This window comes from Platalea leucorodia (genome assembly GCF_965183815.1).
Source record: "Platalea leucorodia genome assembly, chromosome: W".
Lineage (NCBI taxonomy): Eukaryota > Metazoa > Chordata > Aves > Pelecaniformes > Threskiornithidae > Platalea > Platalea leucorodia.
This window is the reverse complement of record NC_138859.1, coordinates 41137950-41165263: the sequence shown is the minus strand read 5'-3', so window position 1 is coordinate 41165263 and position 27314 is coordinate 41137950. Positions and strand designations below refer to the sequence as shown.

The 27314-nt window shown below is 43.6% G+C and overlaps 1 protein-coding gene across 1 annotated transcript in view; it reads right to left on the bottom strand.

Annotated features, from left to right (window-relative positions):
• The window catches only part of LOC309601981 (lens epithelium-derived growth factor-like), a 92253-nt gene that overhangs the window by 16640 nt on the left and 48299 nt on the right, over positions 1–27314 (bottom strand). Inside the window, exons 8-13 of the mRNA XM_082335242.1 lie at positions 16122–16215; positions 13343–13418; positions 11608–11833; positions 10806–10924; positions 3560–3612; positions 298–368 (exon numbers count right to left, since the gene is read on the bottom strand). Of these exons, the coding sequence (XP_082191368.1) occupies positions 298–368; positions 3560–3612; positions 10806–10924; positions 11608–11833; positions 13343–13418; positions 16122–16215 (639 nt within the window). The remainder of the gene's footprint in view (positions 1–297; positions 369–3559; positions 3613–10805; positions 10925–11607; positions 11834–13342; positions 13419–16121; positions 16216–27314) is intronic.

The window sequence follows — 27314 nt, the reverse complement described above, 5'->3', positions numbered from 1 at the left end:
TTTGTTGTGAAAGACTTCATCACTTAAACTAGTAGTTTCTCATTACACAAATAGCCTTCATGAAGTTAAAGTGCTAAGTCAGAGGCCAAATCCCTTTCAACATTTTTCACATGATGGCACTCTGAGAAGACCAGGTGAGTAATCAAGAAAGAAGTTCCCCAAACCAGGTCTTACAAATTAAAGAATTCCTTTACTTCTCAAGATATATTGTTTAATAAATCATAATTCAAACCAGACATTCAAAAAATATTTCCTACCTGAATTATACACATACATCAATGAACAAAATATACTTACTAGATTATCAATTTTGAGTGAGTTTTTAATTTCTGCATGTATCCTTTGAAGCCTAGAATCCATTGATGTTTCTAAAGATCAGAAATAGCAGGCATGAATATTTAATAATCTCATGAGATGTTTTTGTAGAAACATTTCTACAAACCTGAACTTGAGATACAGAAGGTGAAAAACTATGAGTAGGCAACTCATATTAAGTTTTCCTAAGGTGCATTAAGGTAGCAAATAATGTAGCTTTTTTTTTTTTTTTAACTGGACACACAACAACAACATGGAGTTACAACTGAACATTTTTCTGCTGTGTTATCCAACTGTTGCCTTCTAGAAGTTAACCCAGGTTAAATGAAAGTTTCAATAAATAGTAAGAGCTGGGAAACTGTAGAATCTTTATGATGAGAGGATACCTGAATATTGATGCTTTGGATTTAAGAGACTTGGACACAGTCATAGTTCAAATCCATCCAAATAAAGTAGTTCACAATGCATGTGCCCTAACAAGTGGTAAAGACAAATGAATAAGTTGATCTGTAACTCATAGGTGCTACAGATCTGTACTGGGTTTATGTGGCAAGGTTTTGGTAGCAGGGGGGGCTGCGAGGGTAACCTCTGTGAGAAGAGACCAGGGGCTGCGCCTGTGCCAGACAGAGCCAATTCCAGTTGGATCTGCAATGGACCCACTGCTGGCCAAAGATAAGCCAATCAGCGAAGCTGGTGGTGCGTCTGTGAAAACGTATTTAAGAAAGGGTAAAAAACACTGCGCAGCAGAGTAAGAGAGAGGAGTGAGGAAAAAAAAAAAAGAAAAAAAAAAACCAGTGTGAGAAACAATCCTGCAAACACCAAGGTCAGTGAAGAAGGAGGGTGTGGCAGGTTGACTTTGGGTAGCTGCCAGGTGCCCACCAAGCCACTCTGCCACTCCCCCTCCTCACAAGGACAGGGGAAGAAAATATGACGAAAAGCTTGTGGGTCGAGATAAGGACAGGGAGGTCACTCAGCAATTACCGTCATGGGCAAAACAGACTTGACTTGGGGGAATTAGTTTAATTTATTGTCAGTCAAATCAGAATAGGATAATGAGAAATAAGAACAAATCTAAAAAAAACCTTCCCCCCACCCCTCCCTTCTTCCCAGGCTCAACTTCACTCCTGACTTCTCTACCTCCTTCCCTGAGCAGCACAGGGGGACGGGGAATGGGGGTTGCAGTCAGTTCACAATGCTTTGTCTCTGCCGCTCCTTCCTACACATGCTGTTCCTCTGCTCCAGCGTGGGGTCCCTCCCACAGGAGACAGTCCTCTACAAACTTCTCCATTGTGAGTCCTTCCCACAGGCTGCAGTTCTTCACAAACTGCTCCAGCATGGGTCCCTTCCATGGGGTGCAGTCCTTCAGGAATGGACTGCTCCAGCATGGGTCCCCCATGGGCCAAAGGTCCTGCCAGAAAACCTGCTTCAGCATGGGTCCTTCCCATGGGTTGCAGTTCCTGCTAGGAGCCTGCTCCTGCGTGGGCTCTCCATGGGGTCACAGCTTCCTTCAGGGCACATCCACTGGCTTCGGCGGCATGGGGTCCTCCATGGGCTGCAGGGGGACAACCTGCTTCACCATGGTCTTCTCCATGGGCTGCAGGGGAATCTCTGCTCCAGCACCTGGAGCACCTCCTCCCCCTCCTTCTTCACTGACCTTGGTGTCTGCATCATTGTTTCTCTCACATTTTTCTAATTCCTCTCTTTCACAGCTGCTGTGCAGTGTTTTTTACCCTTTCTCAAATATGTTTTTACAGAGGTGACACCAACATTGCTGATTGGCTCAGCTTTGGCCAGGGGTGGGTCCATTTTGGAGCCAGCTGGAACTGGCTCTATCTGACATGGGGGCAGCTCCTGATCTCTTCTCACATACGGAATCCACCCCTGCAGTCCACCCCCCCACTACCAAAACCTTGCCACATAAAGCCAGTACAGAGGGTGAGGAGGTGCTTCAGGTGCCAGAGCAGAGATTCCCCTGCAGCCTGTGGAGAGCCCATGCTGGAGCAGGCTCCTGACAGGAACTGCAGCCTGTGGGAAGGACTCATGCTGGAGCAGGGAAAAGTGTGAGGACGAAGGAGCAGCAGAGATGATAACCTGCTATCAACTGACCACAACCCCTCTTTCCCCATCCCTGCTGTGCTGCTAGGGGCAGGGAGGGGATAGAAGAGTTGGGAATGAAGGAGTGAAATTGAGCCTGGGAAGAAGGGGGAGTGGGGGGAATGTAGTTTAGTTTTTGTCTTTGTTTCTCACCATCTTACTCTATTTTTTTAATTGGCAATAACTTAAATTAATTTTCCCCAACTCAAGTCTGGTTTTCCCCCGATGGTGATTGGTAAGTGATCTCCCTGTCTTTATCTCGACCCATGAGCTTTTCCATCTTATTTTCTCCCCGGTCCTGTTGAGGAGGGAGAATGAGAGAGCAGCTGGGTGGGGGTCTGGCAGCCAGCCAAGGTCAACCCATCACAACATTTATTTGGATTTTCTTCAGTATACAAGTGGTATACACACTAAGTAATATTGCAGGCAAACTGCTTATTTTGTTTGTCCCATCTATCTTGAACACATTTATATAAAAATCTCTCCTCCTGCCAACACTGAAATTGGTTCCAGTTTAAACCACTGGATTTCTACCATATAACAAAAGACAGGTGGAACCTGAAGGCAGTGGTTTGAACTGCCCTTAAGACATATCTAAGAAGGGTAGGGACATTAAGAAGGGAATGACTTCTTATTGTAAAGGTTGGTTTGGAAGTCTGGTCTGGTGAACAAGAACTCAGTAACTATCCCAAATATAAGCCCCTTCCCTGGAAAAGGATACCATCTGACTATTTGCAAGGGGTCCCTGATTATTCTGCTATTATGGAACAGACAATTAGTTGTGAAGATAAAGAACTAAAGTGATTCACTTCAAAGAAACAGAACCTTTGATTTCATATGTAGATGAATGGAGAACATGTAAAAGGTTTAAAAACTAGGATGACAATGAGATGAGAATACTGAAGACCAGTTCTAATACACTGCTGAAGGAAAGAATGTAGAAGGCCTAAAACAAGAATACACTGCTTGAAAGATCTGAAGGAAGTAATCACAGATCAAACATCTTTGACTGAGATCCCAAAACCCCCTTAGCAGTAAGTCTAGACATGTACTTCTTTTAAAAAAATTAAGATAGTAAAAAATATTGTGTATTTATATATTCTGTGTATGTGTACATATATTAAGAATATTTAATATTCTTTAAACTAACCTCTCTTCTTCTCCATCCTCTTAACTTCTGATTTCTTACCTTCTTTATTTTGCCTATAAAAACATGAAAGCATTTTTACAATGCTGTTTTCTAAAGTCTTGAGTCTTTTTTTATGATTATTTTTAAATGAGATGTTTTGAGATATTCAAACTGTGTGTAAAAATACAGAAGTCAAACTCTGGTTTCTTCAAAGACCAAAATAAATTTATTTAATTTATTTATTAAGATACTGCAGATAAAGAATCCTCCAGATTAGCAGACTGTTTCCCCTAGAAGCAGCAAATGAAAGTATTATTAAAATGTAAAAATTAAGATAAAACTGCAGTGTATAAAACAGATTGATGGAGAGAGAATATTATAAGAGGACCCAAATTTAAAACTGACATTCAAGTTTACCTCGGGGAATTATGGGAAAAAGATTGACTATATGACAAATAAAATAACTCCCACAGCAACTCTACTAAAAGAAGTACAGAAATAAGTAAGCTATAAGTATACCACAATCTTTGAAGAAAACTCCTAAAATATTTTTCTTCAGAAAAAAATCCCAAACAAACCCTATTTATCAAGTCTTCAGTCTTGTTTTATCATAGACTTTAAAAGCCTTATTTTAATTGATATATTCCACCACTCTGTGAGTTTTTCCAAATGCCATAAAAATAAGCATCCATTAACTAAAAATCCTGCATGTATACCAGTTTCCATACCCCTTTAACATTTTATTCAGATACGGAATCAAACCCACCAAGGCAAGCGCCGTGTGCTTACAGTGGTGGAAGCAACCACCGGATGGCTGGAAACATATCCCGTGCCCCATGTCACCGCCCGGAACACTATCCTGGGCCTTGAAAAACAAGTCCTATGGCGACATGGCACCCCAGAAAGAACTGAGTCAGACAACGGGACTCATTTCCAGAACAACCTCATAGGCACCTGGGCCAAAGAGCATGGCATTGAGTGGGTATATCACATCCCCTATCATGTACCAGCCTCTGGGAAAATCACACGATACAATGGACTGTTAAAGACTACACTGAAAGCAATGGGTGGTGGGACATTCAAACATTGGGATACACATTTAGCAAAGGCCACCTGGTTAGTCAACAGTAGGGGATCTGCCAATCCAGCTGGCCCTGCCCAGTCAAAACTTTTACATACTGTAGAGGGGGATAAAGTCATAGAATCATAGAATTGTTAAGGTTGGAAAAGACCCTTAAGATCATTGAGTCCAACCGTTAACCTAGCACTGCCAAGTCCACCACTAAACCATGTCCCTAAGCAAAAAAAAAAAACCAAAAAACTCCCTGTAGTGCACATTAAAAATATGACGGGGAAGACAGTCTGGGTTCTTCCTGCCTCGGGCAAAGGCAAACCCATTCTTGGGATTGCTTTTGCTCAAGGACCGGGGTGCACTTGGTGGGTGATGCGGGAGGATGGGGAAGTCCGATGTGTACCTCAAGGGGATTTGATTTTGGGTGAAAATAGCCAATGAACTGAATTGTATGATGTTTGTTGCTATATAATACTGTATGTCATCACTTCAATGATTACTATGTGCCATATCAATGGTATTACAGAATCACCCAAATTAATGAAGAATGAACTTTCAGGAAATCAAACAAAGTGCAGTGGTGATAGAACCAGGACTGGCTTCAGCATGCAACAGTCCAACACCACACACCCTCTCTCCTGCCGTGAAAGACTGTTGTGACAGATGGAGCCCGAAGTCATGGACTAAATGAACTCAACAAACGTTTTAGAGGGATGGCCCATAGACTAAGGGCATGATATATGTGTGTATATATCAAAGGATGGGAAAAGTGGTGGTGATTAATTGGAATGTATTGGAAAGTGTAAGACCCGGGCATGACGTAGATGGTATGGAATAAGGGGTGGATACTGTCCTGGTTTCAGCTGGGATAGAGTTAATTTTCTTCCTAGTAGCTGGTATAGTGCTGTGTTTTGGATTTAGTATGAGAATCATGTTGATAACACACTGATGGTTTTTAATTGTTGCTAAGTAGTGCTTACACCAGTCAAGGACTTTTCAGCTCCCCATGCTCTGCCAGGTGCACAAGAAGCTGGGAGGGGGCACAGCCAAGATAGCTGATCCAAACTGGCCAAAGGGCTATTCCACACCATATGATGTCATGCTCAGTATATAAACTGGGGGGAGTTGGCCGGGGAGCAGTGATTGCTGCTTGGGGACTGGCTGGGCATCAGTTGGTGGGTGGTCAGTGGTTGCATCACTTGTTTTTCCTGGGTTTTGTTCTTTTTGTTGTTGTTGTTGTTTTCACCATTATTATTATTTTATTTCAGTTATTAAACTGTTTTTATCTCAACCTGTGAGTTTTCTCACTTTTACCCTTCCGATTCTCTCCCCCATCCCACCAGGAGGGGGAGGGCGAGCGAGCGGCTGTGTGGTGCTTAGTTGCTGGCTGGGGTTAAACCACAAGAATAACTTCAGCTGGTAGATTTCAAGATTATAGGAAAAACATTTGTAGTGTTGGAGTTGATGCTTCTTATGACAGAATTTTGCTGTTCTTGCTTCCTGCAGCGCTGATTCTTTCCCCTTTGTTTTAAAGGTGCGAAGACACTAAATGGAGGGTCTGAAACTAAGGACATCAACCAATCACAACAGAATGGAGAGAACACTGAGGAAAAGAAAGAGAAGTATGAAGTTGGCACTAAGAAAAAGTGAGTTAATGTTAGTAAGTTCACTGAACTAACCATTTCTAATTTGAAGCTACTTAATTATATTTAATTAATGTTTTCTTTACAGGATTTTTTCTCAACTTTATAGAAATATAATAGTATGTTAATTCAACTCTAGTTTTGAACAAATTTTTAGAAGAAATGCTTCACTCATTTCTATAGTGTAGGTAGAAGGAACTTCTATAGGATGTTGTGCTAGTAGGCTAGAAGGTTGAGGTGGGACAGAGTTCTGTATATTCTTTCTAGAGTGTATATTCTAGAGTGTATATTCTTTCTAGAGTGGTATTAAGCTAGAAGCAAAGGAAGCTTGGACCATATTGCACAGAAACTCATGAGACTTGTCAAATTTTTGCAAATTCTCTTATTCTATTCAGTAAGCAAGTAAATACAATGTAAGAGAATTGCCTAAATATAGTTAACTAGCATTAGAACTTCTGCCTATGAAATTTCAGAACTCTCTGTCTAAGTGTGACAGGTGTATAAAGTTGCCAAATTAAACTGTTCTGGTTCAATATACATAAGAATGCTTGAATTTGTACATGTACATTTCTTCAAGGAGTAGTTCTTCTCCTGTAGTCAGTGCTCACAGATTGCTTTTGTCCAGCAGTATTCGTTGGGGGAAGCTATACTGTCATCAGCGTTCTCCTTGATTTTAGAAGCATGAAAGAGTCTGAGAGACTTGTGGTGTCCAGCATTCCTTTTGGCTGCCTGGAAGCTAAAACTTTGCATAGAAATCTGTGGGACATGTTGACTATTAATTGCAGTAGGGTAAACTTAAGTTATGTTTTCTCTCTTCTTTTAGATGAACAGGGATTTGATTTTGCTCCAGAGGTAGTCTTGGAATTATTGGTTTCTGATTGGACAGCTTTAAAAAATGTCATTTGGGAGTTTTCAGCTAAATAATGATAATTACAAATGTTTGTTTTGCCTGGATGAGTGGCGTACTAAAGGAGTACCTTTTATAAATAAGAGATCAGTGCAGGTTCTGAACCCAAGTTATGCAACACAGCACTGTGCTTAAATCAATGAGTTGTTCAAAAATCAATATGACATTAATGTGGTGTGGCATCTGAGTTAATTGAAATTGTAAATGAAGCGGTTGGACAGTGGAACGTATGTGGCCAATCACTTGAAAACAAATGGACACTTTTAATAACTGTCTCTCCAAGGTACATTTTTCATGACCTGTTTCACTTCCTTGTTTCTACAGAACCTGACAACACTTGGATTTTTGTAGTGGCAAGAGACAAACTGAGTCAGATTGCCCTTTTTATTTCCTGTTAAAAGCATAAGGCTATTTGGCTGCAGACATGACACACCAGTGGTCATTACTAGTCAAAAGAAACTGAAGACAAACACTTCACATACTTGCACAAGATGTCTTGACCAGGTTGTCTCAAACAAGCAACTATAGGCAAATTAATTCATATATTTCTTTAAATATTCCAGCACAATATTGTGCTTTTGCCCTTTAAAACTTGCAAGTATATCTTCCAAGGATTGAGCCAGTGGTAGTGTTATGTTCTGCCAATATACATTTCCCTCTATTCTCTCTAAGAGAGAGAGAGAGAGAGAGTGTGTATTTGCATTGGCTTGAACTCTAAGCTCCAGTTAGCATTGTTTGACTCATCTAAACGAAGAAATCAAACCTGTTTACATAAACCCTTGTATGGCTACTTAAGAGCAATTTATTTGGATTAGCCATTATCAAACAACGTGTGCATAATACAAACCTATCTTGCTTAAACCAATGTTAGTTTACAGTTTTTGCAGTAAAAGTCCACTTGTAAGCTTACCACTCTGACTAAACTGGTACACTTTTCATGCTGAGAAATGCATATGCTGCACATGTTAAAACTCGAACAATCTGCAAACTATATTTCTGTCATGTGAAACTTGCTTACAATTTCATATGCAGTGTTAAATTGTTTAAAGAGGAGACCATTAAGCAGAGTAAACATGAGCAAAACATGAATTTACAAAACACTCTAAGCACTGAGTATTGCGTCTGAGCAAATGGTTTGTAAATGTCTCTTCAGTTCTGTATTTTAAATGTTGCTGTAACTTTACTCCATTTGTTAACTAGAGATAAGATGCTTTCATATCTTTTTGAATATGTACTTGAACAATCTGATCCCATAGCTAATCTTGCTTTGAGCCAGAGGTTGAAGTTAGATGACCTCCTGAGGTCCCTTTCAACCTGAATTATTCTATGATTCTGTGCATTCTAGAAAATAATGTATTCCAAGTGATTGTGCTTAAGAACTACTTTCAATTGTGTTGATAGGCATATATGCTGTTTCCTTAAGTTATCTTTTTAAAGTTTGGGACGTGTTGAATTATTCATTGGTACTAAGAAAAGCTGTAGTTGGTAATGCATGTTAAAACAGCAAAAGTCAAGGTCTTTTCTGCAACACTGTTCAACAAGCTCCTTTGTTTCTTTTTACCAACTGGAGAGGATGAATAGCTGAGGATGTTGGCACAAATTTGGCAGTAGACTGAGGAGCAACACAGTTGTACCTGCACAGACTCACATTCTTTAAGCAAGACTGTGTCTAACATACAAAGCACTGAATTGAGTTTGCCTAACAAATATTAATGAGGTAGCTACCTAGACCAGAAAAATGGAAAATAATGATTTAAAAAAAATTCAATTTATGTCCATTATGCTGACAGAGGAAGTTGCAAGAAAGCAAAAAGAAAAATAAATCTTTTCACATTTTATCAATATTAGGTTTTGTGCTTAATAATTAGGCATCGGGTATGATCTAAACTACGCACAGTCACTAAGATAAGCTACTGCTCCTTACTTTTACTGAAGTGGAGCTCTGTATAGTTCCCTAGATGCATAAAATATGAAATCTATTTAAAAGTAAAGAAGACTCGGCTCTCGTGAGACCCCACCTGGAGTACTGTGTTCAGCTCTGGGGCCCCCAGCACAAGACAGACATGGACCTGCTCGAGCGGGTCCAGAGGAGGAGGGCCATGAAGATGATCAGGGGGCTGGAGCACTTCCCCTATGAGGACAGGCTGAGAGAGTTGGGGTTGTTTAGCCTAGAGAAGAGAAGGCTCTGGGGAGACCTTATAGTGGCCTTCCAGTACTTAAAGGGGGCCTACAGGAAAGATGGGGAGGGACTCTTTAGCAGGGAGTGTAGTGATAGGATGAGGGGTAACGGTTTTAAACTGAAAGAGGGTAGATTTAGATTAGATATTAGGAAGAAATTCTTTACTGTGAGGGTGGTGAGACACTGGAACAGGTTGCCCAGAGAAGTTGTGGATGCCCCCTCCCTGGAAGCGTTCAAGGCCAGCTTGCATGGGGCTTTGAGCAACCTGATCTAGTGGAAGGTATCCCTTCCCATGGCAGGGGGGTTGGAACTAGATGATCTTTAAGGTCCCTTCCAACCCAAACCATTCTATGATTCTACGATAACCAAAACAACACATGACAATTTCTTGCAGAAATCAAAAAGCATGTCAGATTTACATAATAATATCTTAAGAATTGCAGAAATTATGAAAACAATTTAGTGTCTTTGGGACGTTGGAAAAGTTTAGGTTTGCCCCAAGGAAGAAGTGTGTTTAGGTTTCTAGAGAAAGAATAACTGACAAGGAAGAGACGAAATCACTTGGGGGGGGGGGGGGGGGGGGGAAGTAAATCTAGATTCTTGTTAAAGGATAGAGAAAGGTTATAATTTTATTGTTATAGATGAAGGGGACCATTTCCTTCTCCTAGTTCCCAGAATTTTTACCTTGTTCTCCCCCTTCTTCCTCCTTCCCAAGAACTGTGTGGATGGTAACATCTCGATCTCATGGTGGTGGCTTCTTCACCCGCTTATGGAATAGGTCTTGAGAATGGGTCAGATCGATTTCTTCCTGCTGTCCTAACCCCCTAAGTTTCTGACAGGATCTTCTCTCCATGCTAATGCTTGGTTCATTTGTGATAATTTATCTTCTGACTGCAAACTGCTTGATATTACTCAACTGGCTTTGCAGAGCCAGAGTAGCATAAATCATAACTTCTTCCTTGTTCTGTCTGATAGTATAGCCTCCAGCTGCCAGACAGAGAAGGAAGTGTTTTCCAGGGAACCCTATGTATTCCATAACCTGAGCAACTTAATTCATGGCTATAGAATTTTGATATAAATCTCAGTCTCGTGTATTCAAGACTGACTTAAAATGTAATAGATGGCCCTGCTGGAACAAGAGAGTTAGCTTCAGGTATTCTCAGGATACTTCTAAACAGAACCCACCAACTCTGTCCTACTGTTAGGAAATCTAAGTCACTGAAAGACTGACATCACTTAATTTCTGGATTCAATTTTTCCCATCCTTCCACAATACTACATATTGATTTACAAGAGCTTTTTTATTCTCCACTTAAAAAGTTAAATAATGCTTGGGAAAAAAAAAGGCAGAGGGAGGACACAGAACACCGTGCAAACCAATGGGGAATTTTGTTAGGTTTTGGGCCTCCTCTTAGTTTCAAAGTACTACCACAATGTACAGACACTATGTATTAAAACATACTCACGGCTCAGATTCCATTTGCTCCTCTTGCTTACACTTTCTTTCTGTCAGTTCTCTCTCATGTTGGCCTTGTAACATGTTTCTTCTATGAGCTCCTTGAAAGTTTCTCCCTCCTTTTTTCTTCTGTTTTTATTTAGGATTTTAGGGTGAGAAGAGAGGAGGAGTCTTTAGATTACTGAACATCAAAAACATTAATAGTTAAACCTACCTGCTCTAGATGTCTACACATTATTGCTCTAGTCTATGAAACACCCTGATGAGAGTTAGCATTCCTCTGTAACTAAATCCAAATCTTTTATGTGCAGATAAGAAGCTGAGTTTTATTAGTGCTTTCTCTCAGATATGGAGAAGAATATCCCAAACACCAAAAAACCCAAAGCCATTCCCAAATGATCAGCTAGAGACAGCTTCCCATCTCTCAAAAATGTATTTCACAGACCCCACAGATTCTCAACACTCAGGGCAAAAAAATATATGCGTACAAGTAAGCATATTAAAAAACAAACAAACAAACAAACAAACAAACAAAATTTTGCTACAATAAATCACTTACATTTAAATCCATCTTTTAAAAAAATAAAGTATTAGAAATTTTTTTTCTTTGTAAATATCTAAAAGTTATTGAAAAGATTATTTGACAGAAAGGAATTCTGCAACTTCTCATTTCCAAGACATGCATCTATATTAGCCAGACACAAGGCTCCAACACTTAATAGACAAAATTGAAGACCTAGTATTAGCTCTAAGAAATATTTTCAGTGAACTACTGTTCTTTACAATAAGTAAGTCAATAAAGAGCAATATACCTTATCACCTTCATGTTCTCCTTCATCCTCTTCAGAATCAGATGCTGATGCAGAACCCACTTGGGAAGTATTTCTCCTTTTTGGTTCGGTCTCCCTCTTTGTTTCTCTTCTATCAAATTCCTTCCTCGATTTGTCTTCTTCCTTCTGACTCTCCTCATCTTTTTTCCCTTGTTTTTTGGGCTTTTCTTCCAGTCCTTTTTTCTTTGTCTTCTCCTCTTCATGAACACTAAAACACAGTAAATTATTTAAGCTTCATATTCATTATCTATACCCAGTTTAAAAGAGAACCTAACTCTCAATTCAGGAAGATGTACTTTCTAGTTTTTATTATCAAATACTCCACCTGCACAAAGTTGGCTCACTCTTAGATCTTTCATTTCATAGGATCATAGGATAATTCAGGTTGGAAGGGGCCTCCGGAAGTCTCTTGTTCAATCCCTTGCTGGGGGTGGTTCAGACCAGGTTACTCAGGGCTTTCTCCAGTCTGGTCTTGAAAACCTCCAAGGATGGAGACTGGACAACCTCTTTGGGCAACCTGCCCCACTGCTTGACTGTCCTCAGAGTGAAAAAGTATTTCCCTATATCCAGTCTGATCCCCTCTTGTTTCAGTTTATGCCCGTTGCCTCTCATCCTCCCACCATGCACCGTTGTGACAAGCCTGGCTCCTTCTTCTTGATGAACTCCTTGTAGGTATTGGAAGGTTGTTATTAGATCTCCCCCAAAGCCTTCTCTTCTCCAGGCTGAACAAGCCCAGTTCCCTCAGCCCCTCCTCATAGGACATGTGTTCCAGCCCTCTGACCAGCTTGGTGGCCCTCTGCTGAACTCGTTCCAGTTAGTCGGCATCTTTCTTGTATTGGGGGACCCAGGATTCTAGATGTGGTCTAACAAGTGCTGAATAGAAGGGGATAATCACTTCTCTCAATCTACTGCTGTGGTGGGTTGACCTTGGCTGGCTGCCAGGTGCCCACCAAGCTGCTCCCACCAAGCTGCTCTGTCACTCCCCCTCCTCAGCAGGACAGGGGGAGAAAATAAGATGAAGAACTCATGGGTCGAGATAAAGCTGGTTTAATGAAAGAAAGCAAAGGCTGTGCCCAGACACAAAGCAAATAAAAAAAAAAAAAAAGAAAAAAAAAAAAGAAAAAAAGATTTATTCTCTATTTCCCATCAGCAGGCCATGTCCAGCCACTTCCTGGGAAGTAGGGCCTCAGTACGCGTAGCGATTGCTTTGGAAGACAAATGCCTTAATAACAAATGCCCCTCCTCCCCCTCCTTTCTCTTAGCTTTTATTGCTGAGCACGACGTCATATGGTATGGAATATTCCTCCAACCTGTCTAGTTCCCTCTGGATGGCAGCTCTGCCCTCAAGTGTATTGACGGCACCCCCCCCCCAATTTGCTGTCATCTGCAAACTCAAAGAGAGTGCACTCTGTCGCCTTCTCCAGGTCATTGATAAAGATGTTAAGCAGGACAGGTCCCAGGATAGACCCCTGCAGTATTCCACTTGTTACCAGCCTCCAGGTAGAAAACAACCTATTAACCCCTATCCTCTGAGCCCAATCATCCAACCACTTTTTTACCCATCTGGTTGTCCACCCATCCTGACTGCAACATCCAACTTATACTGAGTACTACAAAGAGAATGCTGGGCAGGAACTCAGTAAGTCATGACAGCTCATCAAATGCAACCACTTGGGTTACAATAAAGACAGGCATTTTATATAAAAAGCCAACTCACATGTCGATCTCTGAAGGACAAGGTGGTTTCACCAATTTGGGTCTCCCTCTTGGTTTTGGAACCTTTACTTCAGTAGCTAATTATATAAAAAGAACAGGTTAGTCTACAGCCACCACCCGTTCCTTATCTAAAAGGATTGTTTCTCATGTCAACACAGAGAAGAAACACTTGAGTCAAACTTAGTAGGGTAAATACTCTATTTAAAAAATTTCAAATGTTGGAACTGTGTATCAAAGTTTAATCGAGATCCCTTTGAAAAATTAAAATCTCAACCAACACTCTGGTACTTTAAGATAGCAGTCTAAGAGGTTTAAACCATCTGTTCCTGTGCCTTTTCCACCCAGTGCAGTCAGAATGGCCCTGCCTCATGTTACACAGCTAATAAAAAAAAAAAAAAAACACCATGCCTGAAACAAGAGAATAATAAGTGGAATAATAAGACAATAATAAGTGGGGGGGGGAAACTTAAGTAATTTAACAAGGCTAAGTGCCGGGTCCTGCACTTGGGTCACAACAACCCCATGCAACGCTACAGGCTTGGGGAAGAGTGGCTGGAGAGCTGCTTGGCGGAAAAGGACCTGGGGGTGCTTGGTTGACAGCCGCCTGAACATGAGCCAGCAGTGTGCCCAGGTGGCCAAGAAGGCCAATAGCATCCTGGCTTGCATCAGGAATAGTGTGGCCAGCAGGACCAGGGAGGTGATAGCGCCCCTGTACTTGGCACTGGTGAGGCCGCACCTCAAATACTGTGTTCACTTTTGGGCCCCTCACTACAAGAAAGACACTGAGGTGCTGGAGAGTGTCCAAAGAAGGGCAACGAAGCTGGCGAAGGGTCTAGAGAACAAGTCTTATGAGGAGCAGCTGAGGGAGCTGGGGTTGTTTAGTTTGGAGAAGAGGAGGCTGAGGGGAGACCTTATCGCTCTCTACAACTACCTGAAAGGAGGTTGTAGTGAGGTGGGGGTCGGTCTCTTCTCCCAGGCAGCAAGCAACAGGATGAGAGGAAATGGCCTCAAGTTGTGCCAGGGGAGATTTAGATTAGATATTAGGAAAAATTTCTTCACGGAGAGAGTGGTTAGGCATTGGAACAGACTGCCCAGGGAAGTGGTGCAATCACAGTCCCTGGAAGTGTTCAAAAAATGTGTGGATGTGGTGCTTAGGGACATGGTTTAGAGGTGGACCTGGCAGTTAGGTTAATGGTTGGATTCGATGATCTCAGAGGTCTTTTCCAACCTTAATGATTCTGTGATTCTATGATTCTATAATTTAGTGTGCAAATCTAAACTCAGCCTATTTAGTAGTAGTAAAGAGCTTCATGGAGCTTCCATCCCTTTCCCTGAGAGTAAATCAGTGTCAAGAAATTCTACCACCACACCGAGGTATACAGCACAGTTCTACATTCTCTCAATTTCACCATGTTTCAGTGTTAAAGCGAGCTAAATAGTTTATCTACCTTCTTGATGTTTATACCCTTCAAACTCTGTAAAATGAAAATACTTAGTATGCTGCCGTTATGGATTGAAATTTATGGAACATGCTTATCTGCTAATCCCAGTGAACATTCTGTTAGGAAAAAAACCTAACAGCCCAGTGTTTGAAGTGCTGCTGCTGTTAGTGTGGAGCACTGCTAAGCAAGAGATGCATGCATCATATTAACGCAAGAGAATGCTGCACAGTACATCATCTAGTAACACATTTCTCATAGGGTGCCAAAGCATCTCTTGTAAAGGTCCTTTCCTGCTCTTATAGACAATAGCTTGTATAAACACAATTCATTTGAAAGATCAATATAATCCCACACACATGAAAATATTAAAAATGTTCATTTAATAAATATAATGAAAGTGGGTGAAGTACTAAGGTAATACTTCATTTCCTCACACCTAGTCTTAAATAGTTTGCCTTGGGAGCTAACTATGGTTGCGCTTTCTAAAAGTTATTTTCATACTACTACCAGATACAGGTGAGTATAAAGTATTAAATTATCTGTTTCCCAGACTAAATGCTCATATAGCATATTTAAGTGCTCCAATAACTTTCCCCATGTTAGCAGTAAACAAATTTAAAACATTTCCTTCAAGAATGCTTGCAAACTTGCCATAAGAATTGCAATTAAATCATTGCTACTTTCACAAACAAGTACTGCAGAACTATTAGCAAAATCTTTTAAATTACATGCTGCTTCTAATAGCTATATTTTCTTCTCAGTTGTCTATCGGTCTACAGAGGTTTCCTTTAAACGTCTTTTCAGCAAAATCTCTCCAGCTCTTCACTTGTTTTTACTGTCCTCTGAGCTCTTCCTATAGACAGTCTCCCTCCCCCCATTTTTTTTAAAACTTGTTTTATGGATATTCTAACACAACTTAAGTACCATTTGTATACATCTTTGATTAATATAAACCTTTGTGAAGCCACAGTGAAACAGAGGTCTTATTGCATAGTCTGTAAGTTAGCAGAATCCTATGGAGGCTTTCCTAAAGGTGATACTTGCAAGGGAATACAATGATCCTCATTTCAGAGGACCCAGCATAACCATAAACATTTTAAGGCCCTTTATGTGCTAAATTGCTAAATACCTCAGGTTGCCATGTAGGATAGTTTAGATGTGTGTATATATATTTTTATATATATATATATATATAAAAAAAAAAAAATTGGAAGTTTACATATTAGGAAATATTCTGTAATACTCCGGAGAACTGGGGGCAATAAATCCTCTGACCATCTCTATTAAGTTATTTTGTATGGGGAAAAATAAATAAAATTCCTTTTTGTTTAAAGTTACCTGCTGGTCTTCCTCTTTTAGGGCTTACTTTTGGAGTCACAGCCACTGCAGCTGCTACCACTGCAGTTTCCGCAGCTTCAGCTTGTTTTTCAGCCTAATTTAAAGAAAGCAATTCACAAATTAAAACCATAGACCCTCTCCCCGTAAAGCAGCTATTTCTTATTTGCTTTCTAAAATATTGCATAAAATATATTTCTAAACCACTAAAAAATAAAAAAACCCTAGTTTAGTAGAGTAAGGATGCATAAAAAGCCCAATAGTTTCTGGATAAAAATTCATAAATATTTGGGACAAAGCACTCTGTTTATAAAGGGGAAAGTAAACCTTAAATGATTGTTGCAATGGTCACTGCAAACAACTTGGAGCAATATGCTGCAGTCATTCAGGTTTTATAACTCAGCGGAAGAAACCCCACTGCTAAAATCCAGAAGGAGGATGTGAAAAGTTTTCTAGTGCTGGTTGGAGTGAAAGGAAGCTACAAGCTTGAATGCGCACGCTGCTGATGGCATGGTCCTGCAGTCAACACAAACTTCCTTTTCTTTTTCCAGCACAAAAAGAATATTGGATTCCATCTGCTACACTTCCAAGGGCATTAAGTTTGGTACTGGTACCAGTGTCAGAACTACAGTAAAAAACTGTTTGGCTTACTATTCAGGAACGCCTGAATGGAATACAAATCAGATCCTGAATAACTGCAGTTCACAGCTTGGCATGTTGACTTGAGCTCAATTGGTGTGTGGGGGTGTTGGGGGGGACACACAGTCCTCTCAAGGAGAGAAGCTGGCATCACTAACTGCTTCAGTCTTCCAAACTTCATCTACTGCTGAATGTGCATCAACACACTGAGATTCTAGTCTTATTCCAGGTCAATTAATTTTAAAATAAGACTTATGTCTAAAATTCTTTATATGGCTATTAATGTTGCTTTATTATTTTTCTAGAACATCAGGTGAAGAGAGAGAGCTTGAAAATCCAAAGGAATCTCTTTGAAAAGAAATGATGCCACTGGAGTATATTTTTTTTTTTTTTTTAATAAAAGTTATTAAGTTTTGCATTTGAAATCTATGGACCAAAAGTTTTAAAAATTTTATAAGCATAGTATTTTAATGTTAAATTTTGTGGAATAACAGCCCCTTTAATCTTCATTTGAAAAGTATTTAAATGCTTTGCTGATGGCTTTATCCAGTACTAATAAGCAATACACATCTCAAAATCACATTCAGAAAACAGGAGACAGAGCTGTTGCATGTTTTAATCTGATTCCTGTATGTTTGTCCAGTTAATAGCGGGAAAGAGTGTAAATAGTTTTTCAACTGCTTAATTGCTTCATTTTTATAAAACATACTCTCTTCCAGTCATACTGACCTGTTAGTGTGTAGTTTTTCAACACGTGTCAGGATGGCTTTTTACTGTGCTTTGTACGAGTTGGAAACATTGTTTTTATAGCGGTTAATGTTAAAGTTTAATTTCGTTCTTGTAAAGCATTGTACCAAGTGATGCTATGTACCAATTTATGCTGCGTGAATTCTCATAGTATGCTTTTGGTATTATAGATGTCATACTAGGAAAAAATCTGGTGTTTTCACTGAACCTGTTGATGATGCACATTGGTTAGAAAACAGTCTTGAATGCTTTAAAAAAAAAAAAAGAATCAACTTCTTTGTATGAGTTTAATTGTATAAATTAAGGCATTCATAAGGGCCATAACTGTTGGAACGTCTAAATCAAAGCTGTTAAGAACTTTTCCTTGGCATGAACTTGAGGGGTTTAGAACTTACTTAGGTTTTCCAAAAAACAAAAACTTGTAAAGATTTCTGAAGGCAAGAAAGGAAGGAGACAGAGAAGTGCTACACTTGTAAAATCCCTCAGCCCTGCCCCCACTCTCGTGCAACACCCCCGCCCCCTTGTGCTCTCTCTCTTTCTCTCTGCCCCCATGGCCCCCCTCTCTGCCCCCTGTGCTCTCTGCCTTCCTCTGGTTGTCTTGGCCTTCTGAGCTGACATCACTCGAATAACTAGACTGATGTTGGAGGCCCACTGTTTGACCTTCGGTATGTTGCTATGTAGTTGTTAGGGTTGTAACTTTTGTTAGATGAAGCGCAACAAAGCGGGTGTTATAAAAAAACACATAACTGGCAGAAATAGCAGAACTAAACTTATACAAGAATATTTGCCTGGCGACTTGCTACACCAATCAACGAGCGACAGTTCAGAGCAGTCCAACAACAACTAAAGATGAAATAATCTGGAAGGTGCTCTCCACCTCATAAAACACATCCACCTCAGCCCGAAGGGGGGCATCATGACTCTGCCTTTGGGGATGCCTGGGACCATGCTCGTGGTGGCCAGAACAGACACCCTCAGCACCCTACTCCTCCCAACCTCTGACAACTGCTGCTACTGTCAGCAAGGAAAGGGGAAGTAGAGATAGCCACTTTTCCTGTAACTTTGTAGTGTTCTTTGCATTAATAATCACTCTTTCACAGGGACAATAAATATCCACGCTCCTTCACACGGAACCAATTATTGCATAGTAATCAATGCATGCATTTAGTCTGTCCAGACCTAAACAATGACATTACTAAAACTGCTGTCAGAAGTGGGATTCGAAGGAAGCTTTGGACTGTGAAAAGAGGATTGTACAGCTGTAGTGCATCCAACAAATGTCCACAATGCAGAGACCACCTACAGCTGCCAAATTCGTTTGCCCGAGTGTAATCTTGCAGATCTTGAGGGTGGGCGCTTGGGGGTAAGAGTCTGGCAGGAAGTGCGTTTAGTACTCCTACTTGAGGTAGGATAGCACAAACATCTTGAAACTTGTTCTAGCGTAAGAGCAAGGGAACCTGGGAAGTGACTCCTGAACCTCCAGTACCTGGATGGGATGAGGAATGGGTGCCTTCGGCTCAGTGCCTGGTTTGGATGCATCCTCCAGTGGCTTGGGAACTGAAACCCGAGCACACCAAGAGCCTGAAAGAACTGGCAACCCAACTGGGAAAAGGTTTTAATGCCTTGTACTGGGTCTGGCTGGGCTGGAGTTAATTTTCTTCATAGCAGCCCTTATGGTGCTGTGCTTTACATTTGTGACCAAAACAGTGTTGATAACACACCGATGTTTTAGCTAATGCTTAACAGTGCTTGCACAGCATCGAGGCCTTCTCTGTTTCTCACACTGCCCACCCCCACCCCACCCCCCAGGGAGTAGGCAAGAGGTTGGGAAGAGACACAGCCGTGACAGCTGACCCAAATTGACCAAAGGGAAATTCCATGCCGTATAACGTCATGCTCAGCAATAAAAGCGAGGGGGGGGGGGAGCCTTTCCAACGTAGCCATTGCTTGGGGCATCAGTCTACCCATGGGAAGTTGTACTGGGTTTGCGTGGCAAGGTTTTGGTAGCGGGGGGGGGGGGCGCTACAGGGGTGGCTAGAGGCTTCCCCTGTGTCCGATAGAGCCAATGCCAGCTGGCTCCAAGACGGACCTGCCACTGGCCAAGGCCGAGCCAATCAGCGACGGTGGTAGCGCCTCTGTGATAACATACTTAAGAAGGGGGAAAAAAACCCACCCAAAAACTGCGCAACTGCAGCCGGAGAGAGGAGTGAGAATATGTGAGAGGAACAGCCCTGCAGACACCAAGGTCAGTGAAGAAGGAGGGGGAGGAGGTGCTCCAGGTGCCGGAGCAGAGATTCCCCTGCAGCCTATGGTGAAGACCAGGGTGAGGCAGGCTGTCCCCCTGCAGCCCAACGAGGTTAACGGTGGAGCAGATATCCACCTGCAGCCCGTGGAGGACCCCATGCCAGAGCAGGTGGATGTGCCTGAAGGAGGCTGTGACCCCGTGGAGAGTCTGTGCTGGAGCAGGCTCCTGGCAAGACCTGTGAACCCGTGGAGAGAGAGGAGCCCACGCTGGAGCAGGTTTGCTGGCAGGACTTGTGACCCCGTGGGGGACCCATGCTGGAGCAGTCCGTTCCTGAAGGAATGCACCCCGTGGAAGGGACCCACGCTGGAGCAGTTCGTGAAGAACTGCAGCCTGTGGGAAGGACTCACGTTGGAGAAGTTCGTGGAGAGCTGCCTCCCGTGGGAGAGACCCCATGCTGGAGCAGGGGAAGAGTGTGAGGAGTCCTCCCCCTGAGGAGGAAGGAGTGGCAGAGACAACGTGTGATGAACTGACTGTTTTGATTGGTAATAAATTAAGCTAATTTCCCCAAGTTGAGTCTGTTTTGCCCCTGACGGTAATTGGTGAGTGATCTCTCCCTGTCCTTATCTCGACCCACGAGCCTTGTGTTATATTTTCTCTCCCCTGTCCAGCTGAGGAGGGTAGTGATAGAGCAGCTTTGGTGGGCATCTGGCATCCAGCCAGGGTCAACCCACCACAGAAGTGGTAAGTGATTGCCTTTGCATCGTGTGGTTTTTTTTCCTTTCTTTCCTTCATCTATTAAACTGTCTTTATCTCGACCGACATGTTCTTTCTCAGTTTTGCTCTTCCAATTCTCTTCCCCATCTCTCAGAGGGGAGGGGGAGTTGAGTGAGCAGCTGGTGGGTGCTTTGCTGCTGGCTGGGGTCAACCCACCCCATGCTTACAAGGAAATGATGAAAAATGCACCACACTGATGTACGGGCGTGCCTTTGCATGCTGGTCTCTTTTAGAATGGAGTTGTAAAGGCCAGCTGCGGGTGTGAGAAGCAGAGAGCCGAGCAGCCACTCTAGAGCGCAGTAATGGCTTACTTAGCTGGAGTTGCCCCCTTAGTCCAAACTAGACAATGGAAAAGGAAGGGAACAGAATGATTAATGCAAATGTGGCGGGGGGGGGGGATGACAGTGCCAGGGATCATGGTGGCCCATCCACCTCTGGGGGTACATTGGAAGAAGAGGAAGAAACTGAAAACATATTATCTTTGCATAGTGCTGATTTCTGAGACTGTACTGGGTCCGGCTGGGATGGAGTTAACTTTCCCCATAGCAGCCCTCATAGTGCTGTGCTTTGTATTTGTAGCTAGAAAGGGGTTGGGAGGGGACATAGCCAGGACAGCTGACCCAAACTGACCAAAGGGATATTCCATGCCATATGATGTCATACTCAGCAGTAGAAGCTAAGAGAAAGGAGGAGGGAGGGGGCATTTGTTATTAAGGCATTTCTCTTCCAAAGCTTACTGAGGCCCTACTTCCCAGGAAGTGGCTGGACATGGCCTGCTGATGGGAAATAGAGAATAAATCTTTTTTTTTTTTTTGCTTTGTTTCTGGGCATGGCCTTTGCTTTCTTTCATTAAACCGCCTTTATCTCGACTCACCAGTTTTTCATCGTTTTTTCTCCCTGTCTTGCTGAGGAGGGGGAGTGACAGAGCGCCTTGGTGGGCACCTGGCGGCCAGCCAAGTTCAATCCACCACAGAGACCTAAGGGCTGATTTTAAGCGGGGAGTATACGGAAACCTCTTAAATGTTACCTTCCATCCTTTGAGGAAGCCTGTACTTCCACCTTTTCTCTAACAGTGTTAAGTTTATCATGCATACTACCGTCTGTTGCATTAGAAGGAATATCAGAGTATCAGCTTTTGCCATCTGCGTGCCACTTACTTAACTGAACGTGTATCACAACTGGACAGGGTAACATAAAGGAATTTGTTATTTGAGAAGAAAAGGCTTTTATACTCTTAATCATCCAGATTAATTGTTAGCTCTTATTAGTAAAGTAGAACGATGTTGAAAGCTTCCCAATTGTCTTTACTAAAACTCCTTTCCAATAACTTAAGACAGTTTTTAAAAAAGCATATGAGAGAAGAACGCCTGAAGCACAAGGAAGTGAGGCTCCTTTGACCAGATACCCTTAAAGGAACAGACACTCTCCTTCCACATACCCCTATAGACACACATTCAATACCTCAACTACCTGGTCTCTTAGAGGAAGAGTCAGTAGTAGGACTGCTACAGGCATCACCTCAGTCGGTGCCAGTGGCAACCCAAATGGCACACCGACAGCAATATTGGACCAAAAGGGATTTGCTCGGTCCCATATACAGTCTTATCAAAGAGCTTGAAAGTCAAGGGGTGGTTACTTGAACCCATTCATCCTTCAACAGCCCCATCTGGCCGGCATGAAAACCCAACAGGGAGATCAACCATAGACTACTGAGGTTTGAAAGAAGTAATGCCACCCTTGAGTGCAGCATATCTAGCAGATATGCTAGAACTACAGTATGAACCCGAAGCGAAGAATGCTGCCTGGCATGAGACCATTGACATAGTTAACGTGTTTTTTCTCAATTCCCCTGACACCTGACTGTAAATGACAGTTTGCCTATACTGGGAAAGGAGTATAATACACCTGGAACTGTCTGCCGCAAGGATGGAAGCATAGCCCCATGTGGTAGGTTGACCTTGGCTGGCTGCCAGATGCCTACTCAGCCACTCTCTCGCTACCTCTCCTCAACAGGACGGGGGGGGGAAAACAAGATGAAAAAGCTTGTGGGTCGAGACAAAGACACTTACTAATCACTGCCATGGGCAAAACAGACTCAACTTGGGGAAAATGAATTTGATTTATTGACAATTAAAATAGATTTGGATGGTGAGAAACAAACACAAAAATTAAAACAACACCTTCCCTCCCGCTCTCCCCCCCTTCGCCCAGGCTCAACTTCACTCCTTCATTCCCAGCTCCTCTACCTCCCCTCCCCCCCCCCGAGCAGCGTGGGGAGGATGGGGAACGGGAGGTTCATAGAATCATAGAATCATTAAGGTTGGAAAAGACCCTTAAGATCATCGAGTCTAACCGTTAACCTATCACTGCCAAGTCCACCACTAAACCATGTCCTCAAGCACCACGTCTACCCTTCTTATAAATACCTCCAGGGATGGAGACTCAACCACTTCCCTGGGCAGCCTGTTCCAATGCCTGACTACCCTTTTGGTGAAGAAGTTTTTCCTAATATCCAACCTAAACTTCCCCTGGCGCAGCTTGAGGCCGTAAACAGCCGTAAACGTTCATAGCAGTAAACGTTCATAGCAGTTCCTCTCTGCCACGCCTTCCTCCTCACACTTTTCCCCTGCTCCAGCATGGGTCCTCTCCACGGGCTGCAGACCTTCAGGAAAAAAATCTGCTCCAACATGGTTTCTCCATGGGCCACAGTTCCTGCCAGGAGAACCTGATCCTGCATGGGCTCCTCCACGGGCTGCAGTTCCTGTGAGGAAAACCTGTTCCAGCGTGGGCACTCCACGGGCTGCAGTTCCTTCAGGAAATATCCACCTGCTCTGGCGTGGTCCTCTCCATGTCCTGCAGGGATATATCTGCTCCACTGTGGTCTCTTCCACAGGCTGCAGGGGAATATCTTCTCTGGTGCCCAGAGCACCTCCTCCCCCTCTTTCTTCACTGACCTTGGTATTTGCAGTGTTGTTTCTCACACTTTTTTTTCCCTCGCTACTCTCACAATGTCATGTGGTGTTTTACCCTTTCTTACGTGTTTTCACAGAGGCGCCACCAGCTTTGCTGATTGGCTCAGCTTTGGCCTGCAGTGGGTCTGTTGCCAAGCTGACTGGAACTGGCTGTGTCTGGCACAGGGCAGCCCCTTGCCTCTCCTCACAGAGACCACCCCTGAAGCCCCCCCACTACCAAAACCTTGCCATGTAAACCCAATACACCCCACCATCTGTCACGGACTTATACAAAAGGTTTTGAAAGAGGGCAATGCCCCAGATCACTTACAGTACATTGATGACATCATAGTATGGGGAAACACCACCCAAGAGGGGTATAGCAAAGGCAAACAGATCACTGAAATTTTACTAAATGCAGGATTTGCGATCAAGAGGAATAAGGACCTGCACCAAGAAATACATTTTCTGGGTGTCAAACGGCAAGATGGGTGCCATCTCATTCCTATTGACATGATTGACAAGATATTGTGGCAATGGCACCACCAACCAAAAAAAAGGAAAGAATGGCCATCGATGTAGCATTACAGAGGAATAGCCTAGGTTATACCTGTATACTGACTCCTGGATGGTGACCAACGCCCTCTGGGACTGGTTCACACAGCGGAAACAGAGGAAGTGGCAGAGACAAGGAAAACCTATTTGGATGGCTAACTTGAGGGAAAACATCGCACAGGATTTGGAAAAACTTCATGTGCCAGTGTGACAAGTTGATGCGTGTACTGGGTCTGGCTGGGATGGAGTTAATTTTCTTCATAGCAGCCCCTATGGTGCTGCGCTTTACATTTGTGACCAAAACAGTGTTGATAACACATTGATGTTTTAGTTAGTGCTGAACAGCGCTTACACGGTGTCAAGGCCGCCTCTGTTTCTCACTCTGGCTCCCGCACAGAGTAGGCGGGGGTGGACAAGAGGCTGGGAGGGGACACAGCCAGGACAGCTGACCTGAATTGACCAAAGAGTTATTCCATACCATATAACGACATGCTCAGCAATAAAAGGCAGGGGTCGGGGGGAAGGGGGAGGAAGTCTTTCTAAAGTAGCCATTGCTTGGGAACTGGCTGGGCATCGGTCTGCTGGTGGTGAGTGATTGCTTTTGCATCACTTTTTTTTTTTACTTTCTCCCCCTGCCCCTTATTAAACTATCTTCTTCTCGACCTACAAGTTTTCTCACTTTGGCCCTTCCAATTATCTCCCCCATCTTTTCTTGGGGGGGGGGGGGGGGGAGAAGTGAGCAAGCAACTGGGTAGGGGCTTACCTGCCAGCTGGGGTCAACCCACCACAGTCCTTTTTGGCACCCAACGTGGGGCTTGAGGGGTTTGAGATAACAACAGATTTGACCATAGCATGCTAGATGGAATTTACATTTGTTATACCTGTTTAGCCGTTGCTTGACAAGTTGTTACTGTCGCTGGTCACGATGTTGACTTAATTGTTCTCGACACTGGTTTATTTGTTCCCTTAGCTGCTCCATGGCATACTTCCTCTCTTGCCGTACATCAAATTTGAGGGCTTGTTAAAGGCTGGTTTTGGCTTCTGCAGTTTGCTGTGCTGTTTATCACTTTGTTGTGTTTTGCCTGGCAGAGTTATGATAAAAGCACTGGCCTTGAGCCTAATCAGGTATTTAGGCCCTGCATTGCTGCTGTCCCAGTACTTTGGGAACCATCTGGTGGAGAGAATTAACAATTACACCTTTTTCCTCTGCCGAGAGCCAATTTGTGGAGGAAACAAAAAATGGCACCTTCCCCTTCTTCTCCTGTGGGGTAGATGTTTTCTGCCTTGTTACAATGGCTCTTCAGTTTCTTGAACAACCTTGGGTAATCAGAATGCTCATATTGGCGCGTGTCAACGTCGTAGTTTAACCCCGGCCGGCAACTAAGCACCACACAGCCGCTCGCTCACTCCCCCTCCAGTGAGATGGGGAGAGAATTGGAAGGGTAAAAGTAAGAAAACTTGTGAGTTGAGATAAAGACAGTTTAATAGGTAAAGCAAAAGCCACGCGCGCAAGCAAAGCAAAACAAGGAATTCATTCACTCCTTCCCATCGGCAGGCAGGTGTTTAGGGCCATCTCCAGGAAAGCAGGGCTCCATCACGCGTAATGGTTACTTGGGAAGACAAACACCATCACTCCAAACATCCCCCTCTTCCTTCTTCTTCCCCACAGCTTTTATTGCTGAGCATGATGTCATATGGTATGGAATAACCCTTTGGTCAGTTGGGGTCAGCTGTCCCGGCTGTGTCCCCTCCCAACTTCTTGTGCACCCCCCAGCCTACTCACTGGTGGGGTGGTGTAAGTGTGGTGGGTTGACCCTGGCTCAACTTGGGGAAATTAGCTTAATTTATTACCAATCAAAACAGTCAGTTCATCACACGTTGTCTCTGCCACTCCTTCCTCCTCAGGGGGAGGACTCCTCACACTCTTCCCCTGCTCCAGCATGGGGTCTCTCCCACGGGAGGCAGCTCTCCACGAACTTCTCCAACGTGAGTCCTTCCCACAGGCTGCAGTTCTTCACGAACTGCTCCAGCGTGGGTCCCTTCCACGGGGTGCATTCCTTCAGGAACGGACTGCTCCAGCATGGGTCCCCCACGGGGTCACAAGTCCTGCCAGCAAACCTGCTCCAGCGTGGGCTCCTCTCTCTCCACGGGTTCACAGGTCTTGCCAGGAGCCTGCTCCAGCACAGACTCTCCACGGGGTCACAGCCTCCTTCAGGCACATCCACCTGCTCTGGCATGGGGTCCTCCATGGGCTGCAGGTGGATATCTGCTCCACCGTTAACCTCATTGGGCTGCAGGGGGACAGCCTGCCTCACCACGGTCTTCACCATGGGCTGCAGGTGGATATCTGCTCCACCGTTAACCTCGTTGGGCTGCAGGGGGACAGCCTGCCTCACCCTGGTCTTCACCACAGGCTGCAGGGGAATCTCTGCTCCGGCACCTGGAGCACCTCCTCTCCCTCCTTCTTCACTGACCTTGGTGTCTGCAGGGCTGTTCCTCTCACATATTCTCTCCTCTCTTCTGACTGCTTCTGGTGTTGTGCAGGTTTGGGTTTTTTTTTCCCCCTTCTTAAATATGTTATCACAGAGGCGCTACCACCGTCGCTGATTGATTGGCTCGGCCTTGGCCAGTGGCGGGTCCGTCTTGGAGCCAGCTGGCATTGGCTCTATCGGACACAGGGGAAGCTTCTAGCAGCTTCTCACAGAAGCCACCCCTGTAGCGCCCCCCCCCCCCCCGCTACCAAAACCTTGCCACGCAAACCCAATACATTAAGAAGCAGAAAAGGCCTTGATGCTGTGTAAGCACTGCTCAGCAGTAACTAAAACATCCCTGTATTATCAAGACTGTTTTCAGCACAAATCCAAAGCATAGCCCCATACAAGCTACTATGAAGAAAATTAACTCTATGCCAGCCAAAATTAGTACAGTCAAGAATCTGTTTCCAGCTTTTCTGGAAAAAGCAAAGTTAACCAACTATTTAGGAATATCACACAGGGATGTGCCCTGATGCAGTCTGATCATGGGTGGCAAGGTGCGTGGGAGAATACGGGCAGGTAGCTAGAGCGGTTTTCAGCTCCGATGGTCTGGGACTTCACTCCCGAACAAGTGCGGAATCCTGATGAAGTAACAGAACACTTGAAAAAAGGATGCCCTGGCTATGCCAAAGAGGCACAACTTCTCGCACTGTGCTGGGGCCTGGCCTATGCCTACTGAGCCACTGTTCAGCACCCTCAAGGGGGCGAGAGGGTCTCTGGATCTGAAGACATACAAACGGACACTGTGGCT